The sequence below is a fragment of the Chiloscyllium punctatum genome, chromosome 3 (genome assembly GCF_047496795.1).
Source record: "Chiloscyllium punctatum isolate Juve2018m chromosome 3, sChiPun1.3, whole genome shotgun sequence".
Taxonomy (NCBI): domain Eukaryota; kingdom Metazoa; phylum Chordata; class Chondrichthyes; order Orectolobiformes; family Hemiscylliidae; genus Chiloscyllium; species Chiloscyllium punctatum.
In genome coordinates, this window is record NC_092741.1 from 135964422 (window position 1) to 135978267 (window position 13846).

Here is a 13846-nt window from a genome sequence, read left to right on the forward strand (position 1 = left end):
ACAGTGATATGGACTTGAGGCATTAATTCTGTTTCTCCATGGATGCTGCCAGACTTGCTGAGTTTTTCCAACATTCTCTGTGTTTGTTTCATTAGAATTCTATGTATTTTGAAATGCATCCCAACACTTTAGTATCCAGAAGATGTGCACTAAGTTAGATGTTCTTGTGACTGCTTTTAAAAAAAGGCAGCAGTTTTAATTCTCAATTCAATAACAATATTAATACTATATTTGTCTACCATTTTACATTATTTCAATATTGGATTCAACTAACAGACCAACTAAATTGTATAAAATTACACTTTGCTACAGTTATTTGACCAGTCAGATTGTACAAACAGGTTTCATTCTTGATTTAAGTTATAAGAATAACCAGACTATAGAACAGCAAGAGGTACAATAAACTACATTTATATCACATCTTTTACTCAGGGCACCCTAAAGTGTTTTCTGGTCAACTGAATATCACTTTCCTGTTATAGTGCAGAGAAGGTGGCAGCAAATTAACACAGCAAGCTCTGACAAACAGAATTGCAATTATAATGTTGATTCGGGAATAGCTGTCGGCCGGTTGATTTTTCTTGTTCTTCTTTATCCCATGCCCATGGAATTTCGTACGTTCCCCTGGGAGGGCAGATGGGACCTTGGTTTTAACAGTTCATCTGAAAGATGGCACACTGGTCTCTGAGTAATGCAGTGAAGTGTCAGGTCAGATTATGTGCTCAGTTACTTCAAGTGATTTGTGAATGCACAGGCTTCTGATGTAGAGATGTGAGTGCTACCACTGAGTAAAGGCTGGTGAGACTTAATGGCTCTGAAATATGTCGGGTCAAGAACAGCAGAGAGAGGACAGATCACCTGGTGGAGAGAAGGAAATATTGGAACATGCACACAAGCTTGGGGCAAAACCTGGCACTGTCAGGTTTCTGTTCCTTGCAAGAATCATGCCAATTAGCGGAGTGGAGTGAATGCTACCCATTATGCCTTTGGTAGGGTCAATAAAGTTCTTGTTAGCTAAGAACGACACTTGCATTATGATGTGACTTCAGGAAATGGCACAAAGATTTCCAGGAAGACAACTGATTCCTGGAGGAATGAACAAAATTTTGACCAAAGTTCGCTTTTGTCCTTCAGAAGTTCATCTTCCCCAGATTTGTAGTTGCTTCTTCAGAAATGTCAAGTGTGGGCAAAAAAGTTTAAAATAAATTTGACCAATATGTCAGCTGTTATAATAAATTGTCTTTCAAATATTGTCAAATGGCTAGATATCTCTCACATGTCATTATTCCCAATTGACACTTCAATTCAATCTATTTTCTGATAACAGTGGGTCAGGTTTTCTGTCATAGACAATCTCAGAATATGCTCCATTATTTAGATTTTCTTTCGCATGTTTAGACTTAAGACTTTTTGCCCACAAAGTTGTTGGGAGCACGTTTGAAAGTTTGAGAAATAAGCACAGAAAAAACTGAGATATGTTCTCCTTTGTCGTCACCTGATAATCTCTCCTGTCCTACCATGGTTTATAGAAGAGAATTTCTTTATTGTCACATATACTCCAGTACAGAAGTATAGGAATACAGTGAAAAGCTTTAACAATTTCTGCCTTTAATGGTGCCATCTGAGGTACAAGCACCTTGGTACAAATCTTGGATACAAAAGGGAACTAAAAGGAAAAATAGTACCATTACTTACATTGTCTATAAAAAAGTTAGAAGTAAGGTCGCTTTAACAGAGTTAATGGATTTACATTGCAGTCCGGTAAAGAATTTCAGAGGCAGAAGCTAAGCACATGGTCTGACTGCCTGCACCAGGAACAAGTCCACCAACTGCCCCGCTTCACTCCAAGCCTCCAGTCCATTCCCTCACCGGCACTCAGCTGCAATAAGGTAAGTTCTGTTGGATTGGGACTTGCTTCCCTCGCACTGCACCATTACTCGGGTTTCCCCTCATGCTGATAAGTTCCGCATCAAAACACCCATCTCCCCCACTGCTGCCTTCACCCCTTCTCCTCCCGCCCACAAGGTTCTCCTTGTTCTTACTTCCCAAATCCTCCAGCCTCTGCATTCAAAGGATCATCCACTGCAATTTCTGCCACCTCCAGGAGGATGCTACCATCAAACACTTACCCTCTACTGAAAGCATTCTACAGGGCCTATTCCCACCATCATACCTTGGCCCACTCCTAACAATTCCTCACCACCTCCCCCCCATTCACCTTCCTACACAATTGTGTGAACCCCTTACTTGGGTCCAAGGACCCAAATGCAACTTCCAGGTGAAGTAGCATTTTATTTGTATTCCTGATGAACAGCTTATTCTCGAAACGTCAACTCTCCTGCTCCTCGGATGCTGCCTGACTGGTTGTGCTTTTCCAGCATCACACTTTTTGACTCTGATCTCCAGCATCTGCAGTTGTCACTTTTTCCTTCTTTCAATCTATTCTACTGTTTTCGTATGCGCTGCTCACAAGGTGGTCTCCTTCACATTGGCCAAAACAAGTGCTAGACTGGGTGACTACATCGCAGAGCATCTTTGCTCTTGTCCTTAAGAATGACCCTGACCTTCTAATTGCTTACCTTTTCAATAAACCATCTTATTCCCATGCAACAATTTCTGTCCATGGTCTGCGTCCATGAAACGCAATGCAAGCTGGAGGAACACCACCTCATTTTCCACTTAAGGCATTTTTCTAGCCTCTGGGACATAATGAGTTCCACAATTTCAGAGCATGACAACTGTCATCCATTTTTCCTCACATCCTTTTGCACTTCTCTCATCGCTCTGACATGTTGACTTTGACCTCAGCAGAGCGGACCCATTTTCCTCCTTTCACACCTTCATTTACACCCATTTTACATCTTTATCTCCTCTTCACCACAAAGAGCACTTCTTTTGTCTTTCATGTTGAGTGCCCTCACATTCTATTCCACTCACTGCTCCTCCTCTCCCTCTATCAATAACAGTAAACTCACCATTTTCCAAACCATTTCACTTCTAAAGGAGAGTCATAAGAGACCAAAACACTAACCCTGTTACTTTCTACCAGACCAGCTGAATTTGTCCTGCACTTTTTGATTTTTAAATCAATGAATTGAGAAGGGTGCATGGGAATCAATGTTAAATCAGTACAACACAAGGATGAAAGGGTGAAAAAAAAGATCAATAAAGGGAAAAAAGTCAGAAATGAGAACAAAAACTGAAAATGGAAAATTTGGTATCTTAATATCCCCAAGAAGAATACACTACCAGAAGGAACAAGGCTCTACAATTATAATTGTTCACTTCTGCCCAACAGGTCCACATGGATCCTCTGAAGAGTAATCCATTCAGATCCATTCCCCTACTCTATTATCCCACAAATAACCCTGCCTAATGTAACTAACCTACACATCCCTGAACACCATGGGCTATTTAGCATGGCCAATTCACCCAACCTGCACATTGTTGGACTGTGGGAGGAAACCGGAGCACCCAGAGGAAATCCACACAGACATGGGGAGAATGTGCAAACTCCACACAGACAGTCATGCGCGCCTGGAATCAAACCTGGGTCCCTGGCACTGTGAGGCAGTAGTGCTAACCACTGAGCCACCGTGCCACCCCATTAAGAAAAGCACAGGTTCTCTGGTTATTACAGAAGAATTAAACTACCAGAAATGATCAGGTATGTACTATTTTCTTGTATCAGCAGATTGATAGATAGAATCAAACAATATTGACTCCTTTCAGAGTGGGTTGAATTCATAGACCATAGTGTGTCTCAATAAAAACAAGATTATTCCACTTTCTGAAGATGTTAGAATGTTTTTCTGTCATTGATAATCATTAATACTTGCTGAAAATGTGTTGCTGGAAAAGCGCAGCAGGTCAGGCAACATCCAAGGAGCAGGAGAATCGATGTTTCGGGCATGAGCCCTTCTTCAGGGCAACTATCGCCTTGTGCTCAAATATATGTGCAGCCCTCACTTATATACAAATAGTGAATTAAAGGGAAAACGCAGATGTAGTAAAACTGAAATAAAAAGAGAAGAAATAGATGGTCAAGCAAATGCAATGCAGATCAAAGTGGCAACCGAGAGGTGTGCAATTCTTGATCAGCAATAGTGTGTTAAGAGTGGCAAGATAGGAAAGGCCAGTGTGGAATTCTGCAAAGAGAGGTAATGTAAATATGGGCTTCAGTTTGAGAGTGAGGCCCACTTGGAGAGATCATGGACGGAGGGCTGGACTTGGAGATTGAAGCAAGTGGGGAAGAAGGAGGGCTAAGGGTGAATGGGACAAGCAGAGAAGACCAGATTACAACACAATTCTTACCCAACTAAATGATCTTTCTGTTGCAATTAGGATCAGGGCTAAGACATGAAGAGAAAGCTGTCTGAGTCAGTGCCAAAAGAGCAGCACACACTGAAACTTCAGGGCAGGAAAGGGTAAAGAAGATTGATTGTAAATGTTGCATTGCACAAAGCCAGTCTGCGCTATGAAAGTCAAGGCTGATAACAACATGACTCGATATTTCCGTAAGAGTTTTTAATTTACTACTGTATCTTGAATTGGTTTGCAAAATTCTCAAGCAATTGACCATTTTAAAGTTGTCATTACACTTTCTCTGAAGTTTCTGCTGATCTCCCACTATACAACCCACACCGAGTTTTCAGTTACGTTTAATTCTTTGCTGAAACTAGCTGGAAATAGTCAAGCTTAAGAGTAAATAGAAATGGAAAGGCCAAGCCTAGCAGTGGATCAACTAGCTCCAAAGTTACTCGAATGCAGGTTGGTGCACATCATTGATTATACATCAATCATAGAATCATACAATTCCTACAGTGTAGAAACAGGCCCATCAGCCCAACAGGTCCACATGGATCCTCTGAAGAGTAATTCATTCAGATCCATTCCCCTACTCTATTATCCCACAAATAACCCCTGCCTAATGTAACTAACCTACACATTCCTGAACACCATGGGCTATTTAGCATGGCCAATTCACCCAACTTGCACATTGTTGGACTGTGGGAGGAAACCGGAGCACCCAGAGGAAACCCACACAGACATGGGGAGAATGTGCAAATTCCACACAGACAGTCATGCGAGGCTGGAATCAAACCTGGGTCCCTGGCACTGTGAGGCAGTAGTGCTAACCACTGAGCCACCGTGCCGCCCCAGTAAGAAAAGCACAGGTTCTCTGGTTATTACAGAAGAATTAAACTACCAGAAATGATCAGGTATGTACTATTTTCTTGTATCAGCAGATTGATAGATAGAATCAAACAATATCGACTCCTTTCAGAGTGGGTTGAATTCATAGACCATAGTGTGTCTCAATAAAAACAAGATTATTCCACTTTCTGAAGATGTTAGAATGTTTTTCTGTCATTGAAGGAGCCAAAAGCAATTAGTGCAATTTAATGAGCATAAGCAACATCAATGCCAACAATGCAGTGCAAAGTTACATATTTTGTGTTAGCATGAGCTGTGCTGAACGCATTCATTTGAAAACATAATTCAGAATTTATTTGCTCCAACTGAACTGGACACTACCGACATTTTTGCCCATGAGAAACTAAGTGGGACTGATAAACGGCTGAGTGGCAATTACATTCTCATTCTCTGATTCAGCCCCACCATTCTTCATGAAGCTGATGCAAATTACACGAATACGAACGGTTTAGATGGATATAGGCCAAATGGGACTTGTTTAGTTTGGGAAACTTGGTGGTATGGATGAGTTGGACTGAAGGGTCTGTTTCTGTGCTGTACGACTCTTTGACTCAAATTCCCAAATTACTCCATGCTTGAAAATGTCCAGCCTCAGGCTAATTGGTAAACTTTAATGCGCCATAGCAGGAAATAACTGGGTTTTCCTTTTTGTCCATTTATTCAGCTGATGCTGCTCTCTGGAAGGTGTCATGTTCACACTATGACAGAAACTCTTGAAAACTTCAGTCAATGAGCTGAGGAAGGGTCATTCAACCCGAAGCATTAACTCTGATTTCTCTCGACAGATGCTGCCAGACCTGCTGAGCTTTTCCAGAATCTTCTGTTTTTGTTTCTAATTTACAGCATCTGCAATTCTTTTGGTTTTTAGACACCTCTACACCTCCTCCCATACCATTCTAAGGACTCAGTCAAGAATATTTGGACTGCAGCTGACATTACTATGTGTATGTCACATACATTTGTCTTTACACAGGAACCTCGATTATCCGAATATCTATTATCTGAATTGCGGATTATCCAAAGAAGATCTTAAGGTCCCAACAAAGCATTACATCAAAGAGGTGTTACCAACACTGATCACATCTTTTGTTTATAATGCTTAGACGTGAACCCGACTTACTGAAAGGCTGCCGCGAACAGTCCTGCACATCATTGGGAGCCCAGGCACTGTCTCCAAATGACTAACCTCTCACCCTCTCTCCCTACACTTTCCCTGGAGTTCTACACAGGGGTGTACCTTAAACCTCCCCCTTCCCCAGATAATCTCTCGAACTGTTGGTGTTCAGTCCAGCTGCTGTCTTCATTCCGGGGCGGGGGCGGGGTGGGGGCCAGGGAGTTGGGACAGGGGGTTGCAAGCTGTGAGCTGCTGCCTAGTCTCCTGTACAGGGAGCGGACATAGCAAGGGCTCACTCTGTCAATCCCACTGAAGTGAAGCAGCGGCGGGGAGAGGCCACAACAATGCTGCAGGCCCCTTACACACAAGTGTGTGCCTGCTCAGAAACAAACCCTGAGACAGAGAGAGAGAGAGAGAGAGAGCAAGGCAGGCAGAGCGAGGAAAAAGGAGTGAGGAAAAAGGAAACTTCAGGAAACTCCGAGTCCCAGAGGAGAGGCATGAATCAATAATCCGAATGATCAATTATCTGAATGAAGTACTGCCTGACCATCTCGTTCGGAAAATCGAGGTTCCTCTGTATTTGCTCTCCTGTGGCTTATATCCAGTGATAAATAAAAATCATCTGTACCAATGAAGGTGGTGAAAATCATCTGATTGAATTAAAGTTTTTGTTGTCAAACAAAGCATTTAATTTTTTGCTGTCTACTCATCAGTATTGGAATCTCATTTACATATAGGCATACTCCATCTGAAATAACAGGCACATTGGCGTGCATATGAACAACCATATATGCTGTTGAATTTACTGAAGGCACTTTAGTGACTTGCGTATTGAAAACAATAGAGGAAAAATTGAACAGTCCCTGAAAACAGGGTCAAGGGTCAGAATGTGTGAAACATCAGCATGCTTTGATTACAATGCAGGTAGCATACCAAAGAAATACTCCTTGTATTATGTCTGTGCGAAGCCAATGCTAACGGCACTGATTGTTGGCTGGGGATATCTTTAGAGGCTAGCATTTCTTCAAGTGAGCCTACATTGCAATGTGGCTGCAGCTGGTGCTGGATGTTGTGGTTGAAGAGAATCTGACCTGACAAAGAGTGAGGGATGTGCCACAGAGAGAGAATGGCTCGGAGGTACTCAGATGTAGCTTTGGTGAAGGAAGTGGAAGTTGTGCCCTGTATTGGTGGACAGGAGTCCCTTCATTTCCACACTTCAAACATTACAAGAGCAGGTCGCCCTGAATATTGGTGCCAGGAATTAAGCAGTACAACTACCTCACACGATTGGTCATGGTCAATTAATGCAAAATCAAATACCATATCGTACAAAGTGCAACATTGCACACTGTGGTAATACAAGCCTCACACCCAGATCCATCAGCTTGCACACACTGCCACCTAGACAACCCACAGGTTAGGCCAAAGGGTCTATTTCCATGCTGTATGATTCTATGACACTAAGTTAGCCAAAAAGATCGCATGACATGTCTCCCTTCCTCTTTTAGAATCTGGTGGTACAACAGAAAGCAGCCAGCACTAACTGCAGAACCCCTACATCTACTAATCTATGAAACTGATATGGTGGCTATTATCGGATCAGCTACTTCTGTGGTTCTAAACAGCAGTGGGACTGAAATCAGTGATGATAATAATATTCTCAAACTTAATCTTCCTTCTAACATCTCACTGACTCACAAATCACAACCTCTTCTGTTTTACCAGCTGGGAATTGTGTAGGAATGCTCCCCAATTCAATCCTTGTGTCACAACACAGCCTTATGCCATTGATTTCTGGATACTGAAGAATCGCATCAAGCAATGGAGGAAACTAAAAAGAGAGTGAAAATTGCTATGCCTTAATGGGATATCATACTGGAAATCAGAACCACTATTCCTGGAGTCATCACAAAAGTTAATGATTTTATAAAAATACACAAAATTCCCCAATTGACCTGCCTTTTAGATCTGATTGACAGAAAGCATGAATCAGGTTTCTGTACTTAACAAGAATTACTATCTACTATAAATAAATTGGTTTTGGCTATGGGTAAACAATTGTGAACAATAGATATCCGACACTACAAATTAAAAGCCTAACCTCTTATAAAACTCCCTATACAAACACATGTGACAAACATGTTTAAATATATATTAAAAAGGAGTTTTAAAGGTGCAGGGAAAGACTGGGAAGACAGTCAGTTGTCTATGTTCATAACATTTGCTGTGATGATATTTTTGACTTGCTAGGACTTATTGATCAATCATTTCCTGATACTTTCACTGGCTTGCAGAAGGCACAGAACAATAACTTATAGCTTAGCAGTCTTGTACATGAGATTGGTGAATCTGTGTAATGGAATCAGAACCAACAGTGTTGCAATTTCACAGCTACAAAAGCAGAAGTCACCCAAAATGTGAGTGCTCATTGTCGAAACTCGGACTACTGTCATCAAGGCTGTGGATTACAGTGTGCAAAGTGCGTGCTGGGTGTCACAACAGTACAGCAACTTGTCTTCCAATAGATTATTATGGATACTATAGCACTAACCCACGGACCAGGAACCTGTTGCTGACGGTAGGAGAGTGCATTTTGAAGCTGGGGGGTATTCAGGGCCTAAAGCTGAGGAAGTCCTCTGAGGCCATCTGCAGCCTTCTCCACAGAAATTCAGGAGCCTTCCATCATCTATGGAGTAGCATTATGCAGGAACACTAGGTCAGGCAAAGATACTTAGAAGACCAGACGCTAAACAAATGCAAAAGGGTAATTTGAAACAAAAACAGCAAGTGTGAGGGAAATTCAACAGCTTTGGCAGCATTTGTGGAGAGAGAAACAAAGTTAACATTTCAGTCCAACTTGATTCTTCATCAGTACTGGTTTTGAAGTGTTTCAACACAGTCATGTGAGACTCAAATTGTTAATCCTATTTTTTCCCTCTCCACAGATGCAGCCAGACTGACTGAGTTTCTCTGGCACTTGCTGTTTTTCTTAAGATCTTGAGCATCCACATTATTTTACTTTTACAAAAGGGCAATTCATTGACTATTGTTTCAACAAGGCACAATTTCACTTAAAGATTAGGTCTGAAATGTGTATGGTCTGATGAGTTTTATCCTTCCTTCTGGTAAAGTTGACACTGTGTTGGCCAATGACTGCAGAAAAATAAAGTGTGGTACTGTTGCAGAATTAAAGTTGAAGTATCACATTTAGAGGAGTTTTTCGAGGGCAGGAAATGGTTGCTGAGGTCACCATCTCCCTTCCTCTCCTCTTCTCATTTTGCTTTTTATTTCTTTTCGCCTTCTATTCACCGTCTTCCTTTCTTTTCCACTAACATGCTCCTCCCCTTCTTAACCCATAGCTGGTGGCAATTTGCAACAATGGACAGCAAATGGTGAGGTGTTGCAAAAATCTCTTGCTCAAATGTGGAAGGAGTCAGATGCATAAAGGTTCAGCAGTACAGTCAAGTTGACAGTCACTGGTAATGCCATCCTCATCCTGCATTAAGATTGTAGTTCTGGCTATAGAAGCTGATGAGCACATCCTTACTGACATCTTGCATGTTGTTCTTCCCTGATCTGCAGATGAAAGAATCGCTCCCTAAGCAGATTAGACAGATTTTTCTTCCTGCAAAGAGTTCTTTACCTGTTTCTCTTTCTGACTGTATGTGTTCATTCTCTAAAACATTCAGCATTGCACTACTAGTGTTCCCTTACCTGGCCTGTGTAAAAGCCATGAAGTTGGCAAAAGATCCTTTAGCACAAGTCAAGCAACTCCTTGTAGAGCTTTGCAACTTTAAACAATTAAACAAAGCAAGAAACATTTGCAAAATAGTTGCAGTTGAAATAAATAAACCAGTTATTAAGCTGTAAGCAATTGGTGATCCCTTTAAACAGTGCTAGTTGGGGGTGCCTTCCTGTTGCTGCAAGTTCGTTCAGTTGCATAAGATTAGGAAACAGCGTTGGCTGGAGCAGAAGTCCAAAATGGCACTATTGGTGTCATATCACATTTGAATCATGATCAGCTCACTCTTAATACTTCTGCTACACATTCACTCTTTCTGAACTAACATCTATGTAAACATACTATGCTGTACAATTCACCCACTGGAGCTCTAATAACACTAATAACATCCAAAAACTAATGCCACCAGGCCCAATTTTTCACCCAATCCTTGATTGGAAGTAAATTAAAAATTCATAAATTCTGGATACTGAAATGTATACAGAACATTATGAAATACATAAGTCATCAGCAACTGAGACATTAAAAATGTTGGTTAATGACATGCATTTACAATTTTTCCAATTGAAGAGTTTTTCTCAAAATGTTGATGGCATTTTTGTTATCAGGTGCTGTTTGCTCCTCTTTTCTATTCTATGGGGTGAATTAGGTTGTCGATGCTCATGGGCAATGTAAAAATGACTGGGCAACACAAGAAAATACAGTAGCTCAACCAATGAAGGCAAATATAAATATACAGGCTTAAGCACAAATGCCAGTATGCGGCTGTCCTTTTCAATTTTACATCTTTAGCTAAAATAAAATATAAATTAACATTCATGGAAGGGCTGTCACATTCTGTCAAGGATGTTAGTCAAGCTTCAAGAGGGAGACTAACTGTTAGTGTAATTGTTATGAAGGGAACTCTACCACAAATGGTTATGATTAACTTGAACATCTGTGACATTTCTTCTCCCATTTTTTGACTATTTTTGTTCAAAAACCCATCCCAATTACACTGTCAGAGCACTGGATTGGTGAATTCACCGATTCTAACTATAAAGGTGATAAATTATCATCAGTTTATATCATGATTAACATAGAGAGCTTCACCATCACCTATATGGACATGTTAATTTGTTGAAGAGGCTTCCTCGGAGGTGTTTCTCCAATGATGCTCCCTGATGAATGTTTGAAAATCAAAATACAAGGCAAACACAACAGGATATGAAAATGCATCCTAAGTCTTAGAAAGTGATGGCATAAACTCCTAATTCTACATATTATGACTGTGCACAATCAGTAAAACTTAGCTTTTGTTTTCTTCTGTTGCTTAATTTTACACCCGCCTTTCACAAATACCTCTTTGGGATCCTCCTCGTCCATCGTCCTAGGTTTCATTTTGGTGTAGTCTACCGGAAAGTCCCAGCAATCAGCCTCGTTCATTGTATAGCACTTGTTGACCATCATGTTCTGTCGCTGTGGGGACATTGGCTCTAATGGAGTCAGCAGTCCAGTGCTGCTGCCAGAGCTGCCATCCCTGTGCCTCTGTTTGTTCATGCTCAGATCTAGGGTTCCATTCTCATCCACCTCGATCTCAGGATTCTGCATAATAAAGATCATCCCTTTTAACTGACTTTGCACTGCATACCAGTTACACTGCAATCTCTCTCATTTTAGTCTGTTCTGAATCTCTTCTGAGAGTAATGATGGGTTTATGTACTATTTTAAATCCTTTTAGCAATTTTAGAGTGTTGTGAACAATGAAAGGTACTCTGCCAAGTTGGGGAAAATGACTCTCAAGAAAAATTAGAGATTTGAAACCCTGCAATACAATTGCAGCTTATTAAGAATCATGAAATTTATCCACATTTGGTTTGAAGATCATTTCTTTGTTAGTTCTTTTCGGTATCAACATTTCTTCAGCTGATAAAGAATGACTTAAAAACCAAGAAAAATTACACCTTGCACAACATCCCCTTTGCATTCTTTGAATTTAAAAACACTAAGCATACTTCCCATGCTGAAAGAGAAAAATAATTATGCTGTGAATTTCGGCATTTTGCTTTTTGCTGGGGGTAGAATTCATCTATGAAAAAGAAAACTCCTGATGGAAACATTAGAGGAAGAATGATTACTGAAAAATGTATTCAATTTGGCTGTTTAAAAATCCAGTCTTTATAGGCAGCCACAAAAACTATAACATAACATTTCAAGTGGTCAGCACCTATAGAAAAGTCCATGTGTAAGAGTCGGAAATGCAATTTTCAATGAACCATGAACCTGTTCCATCTGTACACTACTCTCCCTCCAGAATCTGAGTGATGTAATTCATTATGTCATGTTCACACTGCATTACAGACAAAATGACAAACGGGGATCAACAAATTAACCAAGGCCTGCAAATCAGCTTGACGAACCTCAAGCAATTTAAGCCCAACAATGTCACGCAGAACTGGACAACACAACCTTAGTTCCATCCCCCTGGTGATAGTGACTCCTGAGATAATACAGGCCCCAGTTGGGGCACATCCTTCCCATGACAGATGCATTATGATTAGCCTCCAATTATTCTTCCTCCAACATGTTTTCTAGAACCTGGATGTCACTGGCATATTCCTGAAGAGATGCTGCAGGCCCAGTTACTGAAGGCTCTCCTCATGTATATGTTTGTCAACATGATCTGCATCTACCAATAAAAGCTATGTATTCTCACCCCTTCCCTGATAGGTGCTTTGTTGTTCTCTCAGTGCTGACTGCCCTGCCTGACATAAATAACAGAGGACCCAGATTGAAGTAGTAAATTGACAGTCAGCTACTAAAGAATATCTCTTCTTTATCCTTCTTGCTTATTCATTCTCAAACGGATTCCAATGAATGTTCCTGGTATTGTCATCAGAAGGGCAACCTGACTTAATGTACTTGGCATACCCCAGAGCTTCTCTCATTAAAAACCTAATTATGTTTCCTTGAAAAATTGTGAAACTTGGAAAGCACTTCATTAGTTTTCATGGTATGATATGAAACAACTGCTCCTGTGATAACAAAATTCATTCAGCACTTGGCAAAGAACATTTCAAATGCAAAAACAGAAAGCTACTGGTGTGAGGAAGGGATTAAATTGTGCAGAGGTTACGATTACAGATTTTACACTGCATTATGGTTAAGTTAAGGGATAATTAAGATAAAAAAGGAAACAATAAGATCAAAGCTGGGAAGGTGAGGAAGATTATGGCAGACAAATGAGAAGGGGTTAGATTCCAATGTTGAAATTGAATTGAAATGAGGTGAAGGCATGCAAATAAGATAAAAGATTTTAATAGGATAGCAAAATACATGAGCTAATTTAGACAGGGCTGACCAGAAAGAGGCATTAGAAATGGAAAGCATGTGTTTAATAGGAAACTTTCAGAAACTGTGCTAGCAATAGACATATTTAATTCAATGTAATTTATTTGGTTTTTCTTCTTGATGACCACTGATTGGAGGAAATCAAAATAATCAAAACAAACTGATTTCTCCCCTGCCCCTTCCTTCCTGCAAGTGGTAAGCCTTGTTGTAGTATCTTCATGGGAACCGTTGCTCTCCAATTTAACTTAATTATCTTCATGCGTTAAGATAGTGTGCATTGGGAAGCAATTTGGTGAATCAGCCATTATAGCCAAATCAAGTTAGCCACACATGTGTAACTTCCAAAATTAGCAAATACAAGCTGGAATGCTGCTCCAACATCTCTGTATTGGAGTTAGTGAATCCTCCTGTACTGATGCAGCAGGGTACATTTTCAGCTTCCT

The 13846-nt window shown here is 40.6% G+C and overlaps 1 protein-coding gene across 15 annotated transcripts in view; it reads right to left on the bottom strand.

Moving 5' to 3' along the window:
• LOC140465247 (myelin transcription factor 1-like protein) overlaps positions 1-13846 on the bottom strand; it is a 584786-nt gene that overhangs the window by 90152 nt on the left and 480788 nt on the right. For 14 of the 15 annotated variants that reach the window (XM_072561010.1, XM_072561013.1, XM_072561012.1 and 11 more), the window contains one exon: positions 11415-11657. The exons of the other annotated variant lie outside the window; for it this stretch is intronic. In XM_072561010.1, coding sequence (XP_072417111.1) covers positions 11415-11657 — 243 coding nt within the window. The remainder of the gene's footprint in view (positions 1-11414; positions 11658-13846) is intronic. 15 annotated transcript variants of the gene reach the window in all.